We start from the raw sequence: 19,245 nt of genomic DNA, 5'->3' as shown, positions 1-19,245 counted from the left end.
CTTTTAGGGAAGGGTAGACAAAGATAAGGTGCTTGTCTCTGTCTCTCTCCGCAGGACTGCAGGTGCAAAGCACAAGCAGATGTGGAATGGTTTGCTTGCTCTGGTCACTCTCACGTTGTACTCCATTGCTGTGGCAGCCCTGGTCCTCATGGCTCTTTTCTACACGCACTCAGAGGGCTGCATGTACAACAAAGTCCTGATCGGTGTTCACGGTGGCCTGTGCCTCTTTGTGTCACTGGTGGCCATATCACCCTGTGTCCAGAATCGTGAGTCCACTGATCTGTTTTACCTCTTGGATCTCTGGTGCTGCCACAGGTGTGTGCTTGGGGGCATGAGCCATGTCCAGGCAGAAAGTCTCGAGATACTTCAGAGCTGGTGCTGCTCTTGCCCCTACACCATGAAGTGTCGTTGCTGGTCATCAGCTCAACTGCTAAAACTAGGAAAGTGTGAGACACTTTGGGTGTGCCATCAGGCAAGTCATAGTGTGAAGAAAGCTCTGTGCTGGTAATGTGCTCTGGAGCTTACACAACTCTTGCAGTGATAGCAGTAGAGTAATAGCTGACAAGCTCATCCACCATTTACTTCTGACTGCATGTGGTTTACCATCTGTAAATTTTGGGCCTGGAGGAGTTGGCAAGAGTATTTTATGTTTCAGTATATGAAGCATGTATGTGCACTGTTATTATCTTGCATATATTGGACTTTGAAATAGTAATCTGAGTTACTCCGGCACAAAATTTACAGGCAAATAAAACTGGCATGTCAGCATGTCAATAGCTTTTGGAAAGCTGGTGCTTTTGGTGAGAATAGTGGGGTGATTCACTACTTGCAGGGAATCTTTAATGCATTTCTAAAACAGCCATCAGAACTAAAGGATACTCTTTCTCTTTACATGCCGCTGGAAGTGTATCTAAACTGACTTAAAAACGTATGAACGGCTCTAAACCATGAAAGATACACTTCTTTTCATAATACATGAAAGATACACTTCTGAAGGATACTGGTGTATTTTTCTTTAAAGGATATGAATTTCTTTTTCAGTTTGTTAAATTGTCTGCAAAAATAACTTGTTTTCCTCTTTCTTGTAAAGGGCAGCCCCATTCTGGTTTGCTGCAGTCAGGAGTTATCAGCTGCTATGTCATGTACCTCACTTTCTCTGCACTGTCCAGCAAGCCACCAGAAACTAGTAAGTTATGTAATGCTCTACATAAATTCTTTTAGACATGTATTAAAAGCTAGAATTTAGCAAACATGAATTAAAAAAATTAGGGATATTGGAGTGCTGGCTTTGGTCTGTTCTGGCCTATGCAGAAGAAATTGCAAACACTAGAAATAATTCTGTCAGGAGAGAAACCATGCAATTAGCACTCTCCATGTACCTGTTGCCTACCATCACATTTCCTAGAGTCTTGTAGCCTATTCCTTGTGTGGCAAGTGCATGTTCTCATACAATATATAATGTGTTTGGTCACATCATGGGAAAGGAGTTGGAGCAAATGGCTCTTAGATGCCGCTGGAAGAGGCTGTGTGACCAGTTCCATCAAAAATTTTACTAGGTTCCCCAGCACTTAGTGCTGGCCATCACAGTTGATACTAAAATCACTTCTTCAATTGTTATGCTAGATAGCTTTAGCTGTGGACTCCTTATGGAGCAAAAACTTGAGTACCACTTGTCTTCCATTTTGAAAGAAGACATTCTGAGAAAGTACTTGGAGTTACGTTGCAGTTGTTTGAGATGATGTTATTCTTCAGCACAGTTTCTGTATTCCACTCGACTTGCCATCTAACCATTGGCACTGCAAACCAGGAGAAGGGAACTCCCTGAAGTTTTAAGTTCTTTATGCTACAAAAAACCAAAACATTACAAACACAAGTCAAACTTTCCTTTTCTCACTTAACCATCACATTCACCTTTTTGGACAGGGAGCACTCTTTTCACTTGAAGAAGACTTTTCTGGTTAAAATTAGTAATGCTAATTTGAACCCTTCTTTACTATTGCTCAACTGGAATAGTTGAAATAGTAACTAGAAGAAAACAAGTCTGTTGGCAGGAAGAAGTTTTTATAGATACCTCATAAGAAGAAAGGGGAGAGATAGGAGAAAGAATCTCCCTCAAACTTGTGTAGGCACAGGCACACACAAAAATGTCTTCTAGAGCTAAGATGGACAGACAGTATTTAGGTGGAAAATTTTTTTAAGGAGCTTAAGCAGTGTTTTTGAATGAACATAGAAGTTAATTTAGAAGGCATCTGAATTAGTCACAAGACTTGACACAATGTTAAAAAAGAAGAGGAAGAAAGTGATGTGTGGTATTAAATCATTGGCCCTGTGTTATTTTGTGCTTGTGATAGACAAAGCCTTCAGCAGTTAAATGAATGCTATGATTCTTTTTGTATGTACTGCAAGTGTGGTTACTGCATTGGTCAGAGTACACATCAAGCACACTCTCTCAGACCTCCTGAATCAGTTGCTCCTCCTTGTCTTCTCAGGTCAGAGAACTCTCATGGTTGTCATCCTCTCTGAGATGTTCCTTTCTCCCCTGTCTGTGTGATAAGAACTCTCATATTGGCCTTTGTAGCTTTTACAGTGGCGTGTGCTGGACAATGTGTGGGGTGCTGGCACTTACTAAGGTGTCCCATGGCCTGTTACTCAGATTTGCCATGAATTTTTCTAATATTGATTCATTACTCAAGGAGGGACTTTCAAATTGGCCTTCTTGCCGTTCGGACACTTCGTAAACCAGGCCTCAAGTGAATGAAAGCCGCAAGTATTTATTTACAAAACCCAAAAAACAGAGTTGCAAATGTCTTAAGAAGGAATGGGCAAACAAAAGGTAGTGTCTACTGAACCTGTGCTTATCACAACGTGCCTTATCTTGTTGGTGTCAGATTTAGCTAAAAGGCCTGCTGAACAGTGGATCTGCCTTTCTGCAGAGGTGTCCCTGATGGACAGGTAGGGGATTCTGCACATCTCTGGCCACGATGTTCCATCTTGCCTTCCAAGGCTTGTTGTCCCTTGTTTTGCTCCCACCTCCATGCTGTCCCCACTGCGTGCTGATAAAGCTGTTTGTGCAGCTCTGTGGGGCCATGCAAAGTCCTCCCCCAGCAGGTCAGGATACTGGCTTTGAGTTTATTTTTAACCGGGGTGCACCCTTTACTGCATTTTGCCCTCTGCTCTTACAAACAGTTGTGCTATCCCAGTGGGGGTGCAGCGTGGCTGCTGGAGGAAAGAGGAGATAGGAACACAGTTTGCCTGAAACAGCATTGGCTCCAAAAGCTCTTGATTCGAAATAAGGTGCAGATGTCATCTCCTGCTTTGGGGTGATGCTTGACTTGCCTCTGCCTTGGCTTGACTCTAGACACCGAAAAGCCAGATGCATCTTAGAACAAGGAGCTAATTTCATTTCAGGGACCTAGGAGTAGTATTTGTTTAGTTGTTCAGATAAAATCTTGCCTGTAAGCAGTGCATCTCCTTTTCTTTGAGCCCCTGTATATCTGTCTGAGAACAGGCTAACTACACACCACCACCTTTCACTGAGTATGAATTTCACAGTTGTCCTCAAGGCACCTCTGCTGCCAAAGAATTTTATGGTCTTGAGACCTTGGTCTTATATGTTGTCCTGGATGAAACGCTGGTAAACTTCCAACTTCCTATTTCACAGTTCACCAGTCTTTTTCCCTGTTTGTCTGCTCTCATCAAACAAGAAATTTAAGTACACTACTTAGCTGCATTTTTGTTTTGCCTGAAACACAGAATATGCCAGGTCAGATATATGTAATTTTTTCTGTATGATCTTTTTAGAAGATAGAAACAATTGAAATATACCAGTGTCTGAATTAATAAAGATACGTTGCTGAACACCTTCAGTCTGATGACTACTTTGAAATGCAGTGAAATGAGCTTTGATAACTGTACTTTTTTGTTTGTTTTCTTTTGTGAAGTCCTGGATGAAAACAATCGGAACATCACAATCTGTGTACCTGAATTTAGTCAAGACCTGCACAGAGATGAAAACCTGGTTACTGGCCTGGGTACTACCATTTTGTTTGGCTGCATTTTATATTCTTGGTAAGTCTGGGGGTTTGCATTTACCTCACTGTAAATGCAGTGTCATGGTCTAACTAGAGAAGGTGTATAGCATGCCTCACGCAGAGAAAATAGCAGGGAGAAATAGAACTGAGCTGGAAGGTTCATATTCTCCCCAGTTTCAAAATGGTTAGATGTTTTAGGCAAAAATGTTCAACAAGATAGTACAACTTTTGAAACAAATACACTTCATTAAAACCAAATAGAGCATTTTGCATCTAGAGGTGCAGGGGAAAATGTTTCCAGCTGTCCAGGATCTCAAGCAGTCTCAGGGTGGTTTGATTCTGAATTTACTCTTTCTGCAAGAAAAACTCTATGCAGTTATGACCATCTGAAAAAGGTACCTGAAATTTCTGTAGCCTTCTGGCAGAGGCTAGGACATTTCCTTGAGGGTCTTTCAAACTAACAAAACTGGGAGGGTTTAAGGCTTGCTTTGAGCAAGTGGTGAGTACTGTACTGCCATCAGGTTTTGCCAATGATCTCCTTATCCAGAAAAATCTGTTTGTGCCCATACACTTGCGATGCTCACCTTGTATCATTGCAGCTTACATCAATAAATTGAGTCATGCTTCAGGATGGGGAGGTGAGGAGTTGCTTTTGTTTGAAAGGTGGTGTATTGTTACCTGTATTGCCTTGTTTTGGCTGTGCAGGTTAGCAGGAGACAGCACTGCCTGTCTGCTGCAGGTTTTTGAGCAGGTTCTGCTTCTGAATCAGTCCACTTCAAAATTCACATACTGAAACTTCTTTGTAATTTTGAAGTGAAAACCAGAATTTCTGAAGAGGTAACACAGCTACTCTTATGCTGTCAAATATGCATGTGTTCCATTTAATTCTGATACGAAATATAGATATCATGTGTTTAGTTTGCTTTAGAATAGTATTTTCAGTGCCTCAGGAAGGTGTTTCAGGAATGCAGACAACTTTTACATAGCCTGCAGGGGAATTGCACCAGGTAGCCAGGTAGATAAGAAGGCCTTCAAGGGGAACGTTTTGAAGTATCGCTTACTAAGGTGTAGTGTGTGCAGCAAAGCATTAACACATGTTCCCCTGTGGGTAAAGGAAGATTTGCATTACACATTCTGAAGGGGGAAGACCGAGCAAGAAATGTTTATTCTCTGAAGAAACTAGAAAGGATTGGACTCAATGATCTTAAAGGTCTTTTCCAACCTAATTGATGATATGATTCCCCCAGACAGCTACAGTCATTCAAGAAAGTGATTTCTGACCACTGGTACACTGTTGGTAATTTACTTTTGAAACCAAACTGCTGCCAGTGACCTGTTCCTTAGCTAGCAACGCCTTTGCAGAAATGCTGAGCCAAAGAGATGGCTGTAAAGTTAACATAAAAGCTTTGGTTGTTCACAGCAGGGGAGATCTCTTCTGAATTGCAAATTGGAGCATTTAGCTGTTTGCCCGCTGTATGATTGTGATGAATTCACCACCTTTCAAGAGTGACCTACTTTTAAACTCATGATTCAGCCTGAGTTGGCCAGTGACTGGCTGTGGCTGGTGTATACTTGCGCAGAACACTTTTCACATGCTTAGTGCTCGATGCTATATGCAGGCAAATGCTTAGCTTAGGCATGGAAGTAACTATTTATGTTTGCTGTGGTGTTGCGAAATCATGCTTGGGCTTATATTTGTGCCGAGGGTTTTGACATTATCTTCTTTTGCTCCTAGTTTGACCTCAACAACACGTGCAAGCTCAGAAGCACTGAGGGGCATATATGGAACACCTGAAAATGAAGTGAGTTCTTGTTTCCTCCCACAGGATTTCTGTGCAGGCTTCCTCATGTGCTTTTCTTGCTGTTGTTTTCATGGCTAAGTAACCTGTAATAAGGTGAAAACAAAAGCTTGTTCGTAGCATGCAGGTTCTGATTGCTAGACCAGACCAAACCAGACTATACCTGGAGTCCATACCAGAATACTTGTCCACATTGGCCGTTCTGCAGGTCTTGCTGGTCCCATGGAGATGCCTTTATGTACTCAAATAATCTGCTGCTCTTGTAGTTTATTTAACATCCTGCACGCTTCCTGTAAATCTTCCTGTGCACCACACAAGCTCATGTCCTCTCATTTAAAGGAAAAGTCTGCTAGGAAGCTATCAGAAGAAGTGGTGGTGTTCCTGAATGTTTTCAGCACTTACTGCCTTTGTTCTCATAGCAACTGAGTCATCCCAACATCCTATCTCTTATTTTTATTTCCACACATAAGTACTTCCTCTCTTTTTGCCTATGATTTCGTCTTGGATTATGTTTCTTGCCCCTTTTTCAGCAGTACTGGCTTCTTCATTACACCTGCCTTTTGCTTTGGCCACCTTATCCTGGAAACACCCAGGATGCGCTGGGAAATGAGTGCTGTTTTGCTGTGTAACAGTTACTCCTTCATTAGGCTTGCTAGTGTCACTCTCCAAACGTGTGTGTGTTTGGAGGATGAATCCATAGCTCTCTTGCTGTTGTTACTGACATCTACAGTTTTAACTTCTGCTTTTAACCTTCCTGCGGCAGGAGCTGCAATGGGGCTGGGGTGGCTGACACATCGGGCCCTGGATGTGCCCCCCTCCCTGGAAGGTGCAGCTCACTGCCCCAGTGCTTGCCGACAGCATTATTTCCAGACCGTTTGGTTTTAAAGAGGGGCACAAGAGCCACCAAACATAAACATAAAGAAATGACTGCTGAAGAGCAACTAATTGCACTCCGATTGCCTTCCCTGTTGCAAAGGGCCTTTGTCTTCTGGCCAGGAGCCTGAATGTAGCTCTCCAGTTGCTTGTGGTGTAGAAAGGTCTGTCTGCCTCTGTGCTCAAGACAAACAAGCATTACAAGGGGCTAGCAGTATGTGTGTCGGCATTACTAATTTCCTCACTCTGTGTGTGCAGGGACTTAATTGCAGCTGATTAAAGGGTTGCAATTAAGTCACATTGCTTCAGCATGTGAGTGCAGCCCGAGGGTTGCTCAGGCTGGCGCTGTAGGTGAGGCTTGGCACAGCAGTAGAAAGAGATGCAGAGTAAGGGTTTTATTGAAACTCAGCCAGTCTCAGAAAAGAATAAGCTTTTTGGCTTTTTATGAGTTTATGAATCTGTGAGTACATTTGATCGTGGATATGCAGGGTAAAAACTGCTATTTGATGCTCCCATTGGACAATTTACCTTAAAAGCTTACTATCTGATTATTGTGTTACTGTGAAAGTCAGTCAAAGTACTCTCTAAGACTCAATTTGGAGTTTTAGAAAGCAGGCATCCTTTATTGCAGCACTGGACACAGGGGAGATTGCTCCACCTAATGTGTGTACATGGCAGTTTATGAGGTTTTTGTTAGGATAAAACATACATATGCATTACTTTTCCAATAAATCATTACCATATTTGTATATAATATGTATGAATAATATAACTCATTATTGTAATGTAAGTGTTCTCTACACATGCACACACAGTCTCTTAGATGGTTGTCCAGGGTCCTCTGGTGGTCTTTCATCAATCTTCACTGTGTCCACTAGATGAACTCCATTCTTGCACATGCCCTGTTGTCTGTTACTATGTTTCTCAAAACCTGGGGATGCCCACATTTTGGTATACTTTTGTTGCTGTTTCAAGGATATAGTGTCCCACGGCTTCCTTTTATCCTGTCCAGGCACCATAACTTACTGTTTATCAGCGTGGTTAGACTTCTCCAAGGTAGGTATCAGTTGGGCATTTTACGAAAACTTGCAACTGGCCTGTGGTGACCAGGGAGAAAGGCTAGAACACAAAGTACAGAATTACAAGGGTAAATATTTATGCACGCACATGGGGTGTCCCAGACAAGTTGGGGCACCCCAAATGGTTTTACCAAGGGTCCTCGTGCCATACCCTTCAAGTATTAAGGTGTAGCACTGTCTGAGTGATCACTGATGCCCACACCACCGGGTGTGGTGGGTTTTACTAGTCATAGGGAAACTTCACAAAACAACTTTGTTTCTGCAGTGTTCCTGCCGCTTGTCTGTCGATCAGACATCCCTGGAGTCAGTCTTGCAATAGTTACTTTTCTAGAATGCTTGGGAGAGTTTCAAAGATACGTTGGAGGGGCTAGATGCTGGCATTATCTTGCTTATCCAGGGGTATCTTTCATGCTTCATGGACAGCTGTAACCTTCCAAGAAACAAAGTCCTTCTTTCCAGGGCTGGGCAGTCCTGAAGTTTGTTTTACTGAAGCATGAACAATACCAAAGCCTCCAGTAAAACTCCACTACCTCATTACATTGCAGTGAATGCTGTGAACTAATACAAGTAAATGAAGTTAATACATTTTCATATTATAAATCCCAATTGATATAATAGTTAGGGAAGGGAATTTTCCTAACAGAGTTCATTGTCTTCATCAGACCACAGCCAAGATAAAACCCAGAGTAGGATTTTATCAGGACAAATAATGTGGGTGATACACTATAGAAGGTGCTGACTTGCACTGTGGTCTGGTGCAGAAAATGCACTTACTTATATTTATTGGATGGTCAGCATCCTTTTCCCATTTACATTACCACTTAACACAAGAAGTGTAAGTTTCAGCTTTCCTTTTTTTATCAATTAAAAAAAAAAATCTTCATTTATGTAAAGGAGTAAAGCCAGATTTCTGTTTTTACTTAATTCTGCTTGTACTCATTCTGGCTCCTCTTTGCAAAATCTTGCAAAGATAAGTACATTTCTGACTTACTTACACTTGTGTAGTTGTGATTTCCAACCCATGTGGCAAGGTTTTGAAAGTTCCTTACCCTTTCCTTTCGGTAGAGAAATTTTTTATTTAAAAAGCACTCAAGTGCAAGTCTGAAGAGGTAAGTACCCTCTGAACTAGTAATGCGCAACTGCTGTACTATAACTGTTCCACCATTTTGTCATAAGTATTTGCACTTGTGTTTGACCATGAGTTATGTAAAATGGGTGCAGTAATCCTGAAAGAATAGTTAATTTGCTCAAAATCTTGCAGAGTAGGTTTTTCCAAAGCTTAGAAACTGTTATGAACTACTTGGCAAATCCTAATTTGCATTTTGTCCTGGCTGGAAATACAAACTAGGCTTGTGTACATTAGGGTCTGTAACCTAGACATAACAGACCTTCCTTTACCAACTGTTCTGCCTCTTTACTGTAGCACAGCTCTTACCCTTCCTGTTGTCTGTTCCACAGGTAGCTCGTTGCTGCTTTTGCTGCATGCCTGATGGAGATGGTAATTACATTTTTCACCACACAATTTACCTCACTCAGTTTTCAGACCAAAGCCAAGAGAGTAAAGACAGCTGCAGATGGAGACCTGCTTGTGCTGTTGCATATAAAACTGAAGCAGCTGAAGTGCTCAAAGTTAGGGTAGGGAAGGACGCAGGAGATGTAACAATACCATTTAAAACAGCAGGCTAGTTAATAATTTCTTAAAGGACATTTCATTACTGCAACATATAAAGAGTAATCTCTGCTCTTTGCATGCTTCTGGGTGTGATTGCCTGTTAGATTTTTGGCTCAGCAACACTGCATAGACTGCAGTTCAGGAGTGAACGGGGCCGTGCTTGCCCTGTGTACAGACTTGGTACAACCAGGGTTATCAGCTTGAACTTGCCAGAAGAGTATTGTGCAGGTAGAGCACTTTAAAGGCTCAAATGCTAAAAAACTAGCTTGTGGGCCAGAAAGCTGATAGAGGTGGTTTTCAGTGACAGTCCAGTTTCTTTTACTAAAGGCTTAGGTCCGTGCCCTGAAAGCAAGGAGAGTATTCATTCTTTCCTAAAACACAACATGGATGTTTTGCTGTGTTCTTGGTGAAGCCAGCTGTTGCTTTCATTTCTTATCAAATTTGCAAAATCTTTCTTCTTCCTGTCTCTTAACAGCTGATGCGGAAGAGCACGTTGAAAAAAGGGGAGGCCAGTCTGTGATTTATGATGAGAAGAAAGGCACAGTGTACAGTTATGCCTACTTCCACTTTGTTTTCTTCTTGGCTTCGCTCTATGTGATGATGACAGTAACTCACTGGTTCCAGTAAGTATATTTCTGTAAAGCTGAGAATTAATTAATTAATTAGCGGTCCTCTGCACTGAGAGGGAAGATGTGAATGAAACTTCTGCTGTTAGTGTGTCTCCTCTCCTTAAATAAGAAGCTGGAAGAGTCATTCCAAGTCTTTCCTCGGTCACTCCTGTGCAAGGTGTTGCTCTACAAATGGCCCCTCTCCCCTGTTTTGTGTCTAGGTTAACCTATTTGAAGTCTGTGAGCCATTTGAAAAAACAGGGGATACTGCAGTCTGAGATATGAATAGTAAGTTTACTGCTTTTATTTTTTTTTTTTTCCTTTCACAGTTATGAAAGTGCTCAGATTGAAAAGTTCTTCACCGGAACCTGGTCCATCTTCTGGATTAAGATGGCCTCATGTTGGGTTTGTGTCTGCCTGTACCTGTGGACTCTCATTGCTCCACTCTGTTGCCCAACCAGAGAGTTCTCAGTGTGAACACTCAGAAAGTCTTTCTGGGTTTTTATATTTTTCTTTTTCTCACCATCCCCCTCCAACCCCCACCCTTCCCCCCCCCCCCAGTGTTACAAATAAGATACAAGTAGTTTTGTAATGAGGAAACACCTATTTCCCCATTTATCATAAGGTACCAGTTAGTAAGTTTTTAGTCTGACTAAAGACATGATTGAAGACTTTTTTTTACCTTTTTTAATTTTCTTGAACAAGTATTACCTAAGAGATTACAAATCTCTGCTAAATCTTTGTAATGCTGATGTGTGGAGTGTAGGCAACACAGTTGTTGCATAAACTGAAGTAAGAAAATGCTTTTCAAATAACTGACAATCTTTCTCTGGCTTCATTGGCAAGAAAAAAAAATCATGGTGCAGATGTATCTTCTTCCTTCCTGTGAATGTTGGCTATCTTCTAGCAAATATACATTCCTTTCCATACTCTTCTATTAACTGTGTCCTTCACAGTTTGCAGTGATGATTTGGACTGCTGTTCTGTACAGCATATAATTCTTGTAAGTATTATCCAGATAATTTTTTCCAGAAACATAACTAAATACTTCTTTAGAAATAGAGAATATGTAAGAATTTGATTGCCAAAGCATCTACTAAAAATTCTTTATCTAAATATTAAATATATTAAGTTATTGTCTACCTAGATTGAGAAAGGAATGTACCAATGATAATAGAGTATTTATTCTGTTATAACTTTTAAAGGCACCTGAATATTTTATGCAATTCAGATCTGGTCCAGTGGTTAACAGAAGGGGATTTCTATAAAAAAATTCTTAAACTCTGAATTTTGTCCAACTGTGCTTTGCCAGCTGTCCTAAGTTGCATGTTGAATGTAGTGCACCGGGATTTAAGATATGGTACATTCTCTATTCAGGATGTTTGCTGTTGGCAAAATGCTAATTACATGAGCACTGCCAGTTGCTGTCAAATTTAAAAGTGGAGTGCTTGTTTACTTTCCTACCTTCCTGTTTCAGCTTGTGTCTAAAGATCTCCCAGGATCTTCACTTCTGTATCTGTTACTAATTTTATAATATTTTAAATGCATTGATGGTCAGAAAAGGACTGTGGTGCATCATATTCCTTTTCTGCCTGCATGTTAATTGGAAAGTATTCTTTCTAACTGCTGCATTTTTATACTCCTCCTTGATGTTAGTTTTGCTGTTGGGGTGGAACTTAGCCAACCAATCCATTAATGGAGACTGCACTTCTTTTGGAGACTTTCTATTCCAAGCAGTGGGGTAAGCAGTCAGAAAAACAAAACCAGAAGACACAAATGTAACAGCAGCTGTTTTAGTACATATGACTGACTTGACAATATTAAACTGTACAATGTCACTTTTATTGGCTTTAAGCAGACAATACAGTGGTAGAGCAACAGCTCAGATGCCCTAAATGCTGAATAAGATTGAACCTAGTATGGCTGTCTACATTCCAATGGGGTGAATTTATGACTTATGCTAGTCTCAGAGGTTTTGGCTTCTCTCTCTCTACATGTGTATACACACGATGTGAAATATGCAGGATATAAACAAAATCGACAGATACAGCAGTTCTTGTTTTGATATACGAAGGAACCTTAAAAGTACCCGTAGTTTCTGCAAAACAAAGTAAAGCACAGAATACAGGCCAGGGAGGTGGCCAAAATATTTGCATGCCTTATTTGATCTGTTGCAATAATTGCTGATGCACACCTGGAGAGTAATCCTAAAGTAACAGATCTCAGTTCTACTCTTGTTTCCATTACCATTTTTAGCTGCCTTGTTGCTATGGTTATCCTAAGGCTTCTGTCCTGCCTAGAGGTTGCTAGGGATGCGATCATCCCAACCCCATGTACTCTTACCTCAAACAAAATCTACAGGTCTGCAGTCCTGTGTATTTACACCACTTACCCTTGGTGATTAGAAGCCTCAAAATACATGTCATGAGATCTGAGGGAAGGAAGAGTCTGTCCAGAGGTGACTCCACTGCTGCTCTTCCTGTTTGTATCTAGGGGGAAAAAGCAGTTGAAGCTTAGCTTGGACATGGAGTTAGAAGAGCAACAAATAGCTCTGGAGAGGAAAGCAGAGTTTTTTTCCTTTCCTTTTGCTTCTGCTGGAAGGTTATAATCTTGCCAAGAGCTCTGCTAGCATGGGGGCCCGTCAGTGTGTCTCTGTGCATTTGGAGTCCAGCCACACAGATCCTTCTGCAGCAGAAGAGGGCCTTTGTTAACGCATTGTCAATATAGAAGCCTTTATCTCCTCTCTAAGAATAAGAGCTTATGGGCTGTGCGATGGTGACTAACAGTTGTCCCATGTAACTCACAGCAGTTATTCTGACAAACAATCTTGATCCAGTGCTAGAGCTGTGAGCTGCAGCTGAGACAGTCCAGGCTCTTGCTCCTCCCTTAGTGAAGGCTTTCCCCAAAGTATAGAGGCTTGCAGGAGTTACCTTCTATTGCCATGTGTGTTGTACTATGAGAAACTAATCTTTGTTTTTTAAAATTAGGAACGTGTTTTCTAACAGAACAATCTGGGCAAAGAGCTCTGCAGAAGAAGGCACGCACTATGTCAGGTTATAAGGCAGGGAATGGTAACTGTTTTCTGGTTCAGACAGCAGTCACAAATGTGGATGACCTTAACACGTATCTTGGCCATTGGATGTTCTTATTTGTTTACAAAAAGGCTTATTTTATGTAGGCAGTATCTGCCTGCATAGGGACTTCCTGCACCTCATTGTGCTCAATTTTTTTATAGTTTGTATGTAAGGAAATAGTTTTTACACAGAGGAAACAGGGTTGTAAGAGTGAAGTCCATAGTGAGGCATAAGTCCATTCTTTTTACACAGCACTTGCCTCACTGAGTTGCTCCTTCATCGTTTCCTTCCACTATTGACCTTAAGCATCTAGATCTGCTGGTATAGGTAGGGTGTGAATGGACCAGTGCCTGACCACACTGCTTTGTCTACTTCTGAGCAAACATTGTGGGAAATCACCCTGAAAATAACTTTGAGGACCTGTTTGTCCATGCTGTGGTCCGAGATCCAGCTGCGTATCTACAGGCCTTTCTAATGAATCAGTAACTGGTGGCACCTGGGTGTTCAATACTCCTAGATCCTCAGGCACGGCGTCCTGCTGGCCAGGCAAGTATTAGTTACAGCCTTACCATTCACTGTAAAATCTGTACTGTGACCTTCCATGTGCAACTACTTAACAAAATCCTCAGCAAGGGTCGAGGATTCAAATGCCCAGTTCATAGATTCCAAACAACTCACACAGCTGGGCTTTTAAAACCTTCTGAAGAAGTGCCTTCATACCTATTGCTGTGATAGCTGGTAATTCAGGTGGCACTGGAACTGGAAAACCTGAACTGAGCCTGTGACTGGGTAATACCCCCTTGTGCATTACACTGGTGTGTACAAGACTAAAGTCAGACCCATGGTGTGTGTGGAAGACTAAAATAATATGTGCTTGACAAACCTCTTAGGGGAGACTGCCTCAGATACTACTGTGCAGTGTAAGATGATCTGGGAAGACTCACAAATAGCCTGATGCTTTTGTAAGTAAATGAGTAGTTGTTGCTTACATTTACATTTAAACTGTAAACAGTTAACTTTCTCTCCCCATATCTGAAAGTGCAGGTGTCTGCTCTGCTTGAGGCAGTTAGCTGCTTGGTGCCTATCCTGCCCTGTGCCACAATTGTTCATTGAATTCTCAGGCGTAAGCAGAGCAGCATTTCTGTCTCCTAGCGTTTTTGGGCTGTATGAAGTGAGGAAGCTGTTGTTACAAACACAGGAAGACTAGAGAACATGTCCTGTACTAAGTTTCCTCTAGTTAATACTAGTGGTATTGTGTAATGGACTCTTGGAGGAGCCGACTGCTGGCACAAGTTAGTTATGCTGCGAAGTTGAAACAGTTTTATCAGCGCCTTTCTACTTTTTCAAGTTGTCTGTCCTAAGAAAGGATATTTGGAGCCTCACTGCTGCACTGTCTGAGACTGGAACAGTTTTAGATTTTCTCATGAAGGCAACAGAGAGCTGTAATTGTGACTGGTTCTTATTTGGGGTAAAATCAGTGGGATGGACTCAGAGAGCACATATCTGAATCCAGATAGGTGGACTAATAAGTGATACCATAAAACCTCATTGCAAATGTTTGGAAAGCAGATGAGTGTGCTTGTTTGCTGTTTACCACCTAGTTCCTCAAAGTGTGCAGGCAGCCCTTGCAGCTGGATGCCTAGTAAGGAACAGCACTGTGATCACACATCAGTATTGTTACATGTTTGTGATACTCTTAGTTCTGCACTTCAAGCATTTCCATGGGGTTCAAAAAGCTCGTACTTGGCCAGCTAATTCTGTAAATTGTGGCTGGGTTGAGCCACTTTCACCTGAAATGGGTAATTCAGCGTTGCTAATCTATGCATAGTCAGAAGGAGGGCTTGTCCCCTCCCAGAATCATAAACGCTGCATGTCTATTTATTTATTTATTTTGTGGTTTAGCACCTTTTTTACAGATCTGGATGTGCTTTGAGATTATAAACTGTGCACATGCAAATGCTTATCAGCCACTGGTGTGGCCGTTCCTGGGCTAGCACATTCCTATTAATGAAGCAACCGTTGCACCTGTGAAAAAAGCTGTTCCTTAACAGTTCTCTGGTTTTGACCAGTGCATCAGGAAAATTTGGGAGCTCAAGACAGTGCTGCTCAAACTTTGGCTAGCAGCCCACACTATCATGGGCATCTCTGAGCAGATTGGTAACAAAATAATCCGCTGACTGCTTTTAAAACATGCTATAAAGATTTTCTGCCATCAGCTGTTAGGCTTTTCTCCTGAATAAGTTGCTGAAGCATGATACCACGAGACTGTACCTGTGTGGCTAGCTCAAGTGTTCATGCAGACTTAAGCTAAAACTTAAGCTACAGTTTTGCTCTTGTCTTTCCTTCTGGGCTTTAGAAGCAATGTCTTTTGCTTGCTGGTTGTCTCTCCTTATTTTATTTGCCTTTTTTCTCCTTGGGTTGTTTTTAAAGGCATTGTAAACCTGCTTCACTTGCATTCTGCTTCCTGTCAAGTGGGGTGTCTTTGGTGCTAGAAACTAGCGAAGAATTCTTTGCTATGTCTTGTTGATCCTTTCCTTTTATAGCAGGACAAACTGCGGTGTTAAAGTGAGGGATCATAGTTGATTATATGGATCAGTTTTCTCTCTGAAAACTGCTTCTTTGTTTTTTGAAATGGCCTACGAGTTCTTGTGGGAGGAAAACACATAATGACGCCATGACATCTTACTTTGTGTTTTCAATTTTGTAAACAGTAGTTTGAACTGAGCGTTTCACATGACTGTACAAGGGAATGCCAGGGGTCAAGTGCTTAGAAAGCTTCAGCTTTTTGTTCTTGTAACAGAATACTCAACTTGGGAACTGGTATCTCTCTGTGTTTCAACATCCTGATGGCAGAATGCCCATGTGCCCAAGGGTGGGGATAGAATCATAGAATAGTTAGGGTTGGAAAGGACCTCAAGATCACTTAGTTCCAACCCCGCTGCCATGGGCAGGGACACCTCACACTAAACCATGTCACCCAAAGCTCTGTCCAACCCAGCCTTGAACACTGCCAGGGGTGCAGGCACACTGTGCAGGGTCTGAAGTAGAAACTTCAGGAGGCTGGCATGGTGGCTGCTTTCTAAAGCCAGATGAAACTCTGTAGGTGTCAAGGGGGGCTTAAGTCCAGCTTTGATTTGGTTTGTTGGTTGGTTTTTTTATCAGACTTGGGTTTGACTTGTTCCCACCTGTTCAATAATGCTATTTTTTAAAGGTGGAATTTATTTAGATACAAGCCCTGTTTGCCACTCTCCAACAGCTCCCAGTGCTGTGCTGGGCAGCCATTTGCACAGACTTCTTCAGAGCCACAGTGATCAGCTTTGGGACCACTCCAGCAGCCAAAAGCTTCCAGGGCTTTTGCTCAGCAGAGCTGCGGGGTGCACCACTGTAGCCACGCGTTTGCCAAAGAAGCCTCAGTGTGAAGCCAACAAGGAGTTTGGAAAGCTGTGGGGAAGTAATATCTTCTAACTCATAGCAGGGCTTTAATTCTCCTTTAACCAACACATGTCCAGGTGCTTAGGTGTCATTGGACATCCGTACGGACAGACTTAAGGCGAGGAACATTGACTTCCAGAGAAAATTGTTCAACTTGCCATATGCAAGGTGAGAGAATAGTTACTGAGAACATACGGGTTCACTCTCTGCTTTTTGTTTACCACGAGGAGCAGTGCCCGGTCTGGTATATGCCATGTTCAAAAACTGGATGCAAAGTAGTCAAAATGTAAACACATTTTCTTAGCGATGAGGGGATTTTAATTAGTCTTTTACAAGGTTCTTAATATCTCAAGGGAACTTTTTTGGTGTGTAAGTGTGGTTTTATTTTATTAAGCTGTAGCCCAGGGAAGTGGAGGTTTGCTCGTTTATTTAACTTTTTTGCGAGTTTTTGTGATCTGTAGTAACTGTAACAGTTTGACTTTTAAGGGTTGGTAAAGACGTCAGAGTTTTAAGATCTTAATTGTAAAATAGTCAACAGCTTTGCCTTTTTTAAAGCATGTTAATGGTTTTTATGAACACTTCCTTTTGTATACTGAGTGAATGTATTGTTATAGATTTAATGTTTAATGGACCAATAAAGTTTTTCTTACATTTGAAATGAATTGGTGTGATATATAAAAATTGAAAAGTCCATTTATTTGGGGAGAAACTTGAGACATATACAAATATATGAGGTAAGGAGTTGCTGAGGCAGTAATGGTAAACTGATCATTTTTATTCACTACACTGGGACATTGTTTAGCAATGAAAATGTTGGCCTATGGAATATTACACGTCTTCCCTGTCCATACAGTTTTGTATCCCTACAGAGTGTGACCTTCACGAGATGACAGATTCATCTACACAATTGAGCTCTGAGATGTGTTGGGTACCTCTAACAGCACAGAGTATTTTCCAGGCCAGAGATAGCGCTGAAGCCCATGCAGCTGTCTGAAACAAGGATTTCTCATTTGGTTTCTCACTTGCCCAGATGGTGGGGTGGCCAGCAGCTGGATGTGATGCCTAGATCCACACCAGGGAAAGTGCTGCATCTCCCTGCACTGCTCTGCCGTCCTTGCTTCCTGCCGTCCACGTTTGGGCTGTTGCAGAGTCTTGTGTCAGCATCTGCTGGCTGCAGCCCGCCTGCTGGAGCTGGTTGTGCCTGTGCCAGAGACCCACACCAGGACATGGGCTCCCTGTGGCTAAGAGAAGCTGCTGACCAAGTTTCATAGGGTGTAGCGGAGGCTGCTGTTCTCCATGCAGCTCTGGTGCATGTAGTGGCAGGCTCTGTGTTTTGACCATGGTGCAGGTGGCTCTTGAGAAGTGCCAAGGGTCTGTGAGAGCAAGCAGTCTTTGCTCAGCAGCCTGCCACTGTTGTGCCCAACGCGACCTTCACCTCACCCTGCAGCACCATGGCAGGATGCTCTCCCCTGGAGTTTCAAACCAGGAGAACAGAAGCATTTGAATTGTGTTTGTCACGGTGTTTGTAGCATGTAGGAAAGAGTTAACCTGTGGTGAGAAGTTAGACCCTGGTGCAGGAACCCCAGGACTCTGCAGCTGCCTCTCCAGCTGAGTGCTGCTCTGCTCTGCAGGTGTTGGGGTCAAGGGGAAGCTACACATAGGGTTTGAAAGATGTAGGATTGCAGCATCTTCCCTTGCCAGAGGCCGCACAAGGAGCTACGTCTGTGCTGCAGAATCATCCAGAAAGAGGTGGTGGTGCAAGAGGAGCTTGTTTAAACACACACATGGACTGCACTGTCTCTGATGGGAAGGTGAGGGGCAGGAGGCTTCCCAAGCCTGGACTGTGACCCTGGGGCAAATGTTTGTCTGCGACAGCTGGACTTCCTATTCCTCAGCTTCACTGTTCCTCAGTTGCAGCAGCTGGTGTGTCAACATGACGGGCAGTGAGCTCTGGCAGCCTGCTGTAATGCCCCAACAGCACCTTCTGAGAGGAAGAGCTCAGGCTGCCTGAGCTGCTTTGGTTTCTGCAGCTGCTGGTTGACAAAGGCAGTGTGTTTTCTCCTGGGGGAGGTTAGAAGCTCACAGCTTCATGCAATTGCCTTTGACAGCACAAGAGCCTCCTTCCTTCCACTCTCCAGTGGCAGTGGCAGTGGCATAGACTGGAAGAGAGCCTGCGAGTGGCCAGATTCAAAGGTGGCAAACCGGTGTGACCAACAGCCAGGGTGCTCCCCCCCAGCCCCTGTACCAGGAGGAGCGCCTCCAGCCATGGGAGGGGACACAATGGATGGAGGTTTGGAGGCTGGCAGGAGTTCCGACGTTTCCGTCTCCATCAGAGCTGATGTGTGCTGCCGTGCTCTGACCAGCACATGCTGCAGGCAGGGCATGGTGGGCCAGGCCTGTGGCACCCACTGTGAGGAACAGACCCCTTGAGCAAGATGTGTGTGCTGCAGGCTCACACAGCACAGAATGAGAAACGGCTCCTGCTCTGACTGCACCCAAACCGTCCGGAGAGTGTTTCTTCCTGGTGAAGGGCGGCTCCATCTAGTGGAATGCAAGTGCATGAGAAGGAAGACACAGATTTGCTTCATAGCCTGTGCTCTCTTTCGTAAACAAACAATACTGCAGTTACAGCCTATGTTTAGCTAGGAAAAGATGTTTATTCTAATCTAAGCATAAT

General features: G+C 42.8%; 1 protein-coding gene across 1 annotated transcript in view; it reads left to right on the top strand.

The window, feature by feature from the left end:
• SERINC5 (serine incorporator 5) overlaps positions 1–15,413 on the top strand; it is a 40,879-nt gene extending 25,466 nt beyond the window's left edge. Inside the window, exons 6-12 of the mRNA XM_065662689.1 lie at positions 55–266; positions 1,091–1,186; positions 3,942–4,068; positions 5,767–5,833; positions 9,241–9,280; positions 9,930–10,077; positions 10,392–15,413. Coding sequence (XP_065518761.1) covers positions 55–266; positions 1,091–1,186; positions 3,942–4,068; positions 5,767–5,833; positions 9,241–9,280; positions 9,930–10,077; positions 10,392–10,539 — 838 coding nt within the window. The 3' untranslated portion in view covers positions 10,540–15,413. The remainder of the gene's footprint in view (positions 1–54; positions 267–1,090; positions 1,187–3,941; positions 4,069–5,766; positions 5,834–9,240; positions 9,281–9,929; positions 10,078–10,391) is intronic.
• The last annotated feature ends 3,832 nt before the right edge of the window (positions 15,414–19,245 follow it).

Source organism: Lathamus discolor, chromosome Z, assembly GCF_037157495.1.
Source record: "Lathamus discolor isolate bLatDis1 chromosome Z, bLatDis1.hap1, whole genome shotgun sequence".
In the NCBI taxonomy this organism is placed as follows: Eukaryota; Metazoa; Chordata; class Aves; order Psittaciformes; family Psittacidae; genus Lathamus; species Lathamus discolor.
Note: the sequence above shows the minus strand (reverse complement) of the source record. Positions and strands in the feature narration are given on the sequence as shown.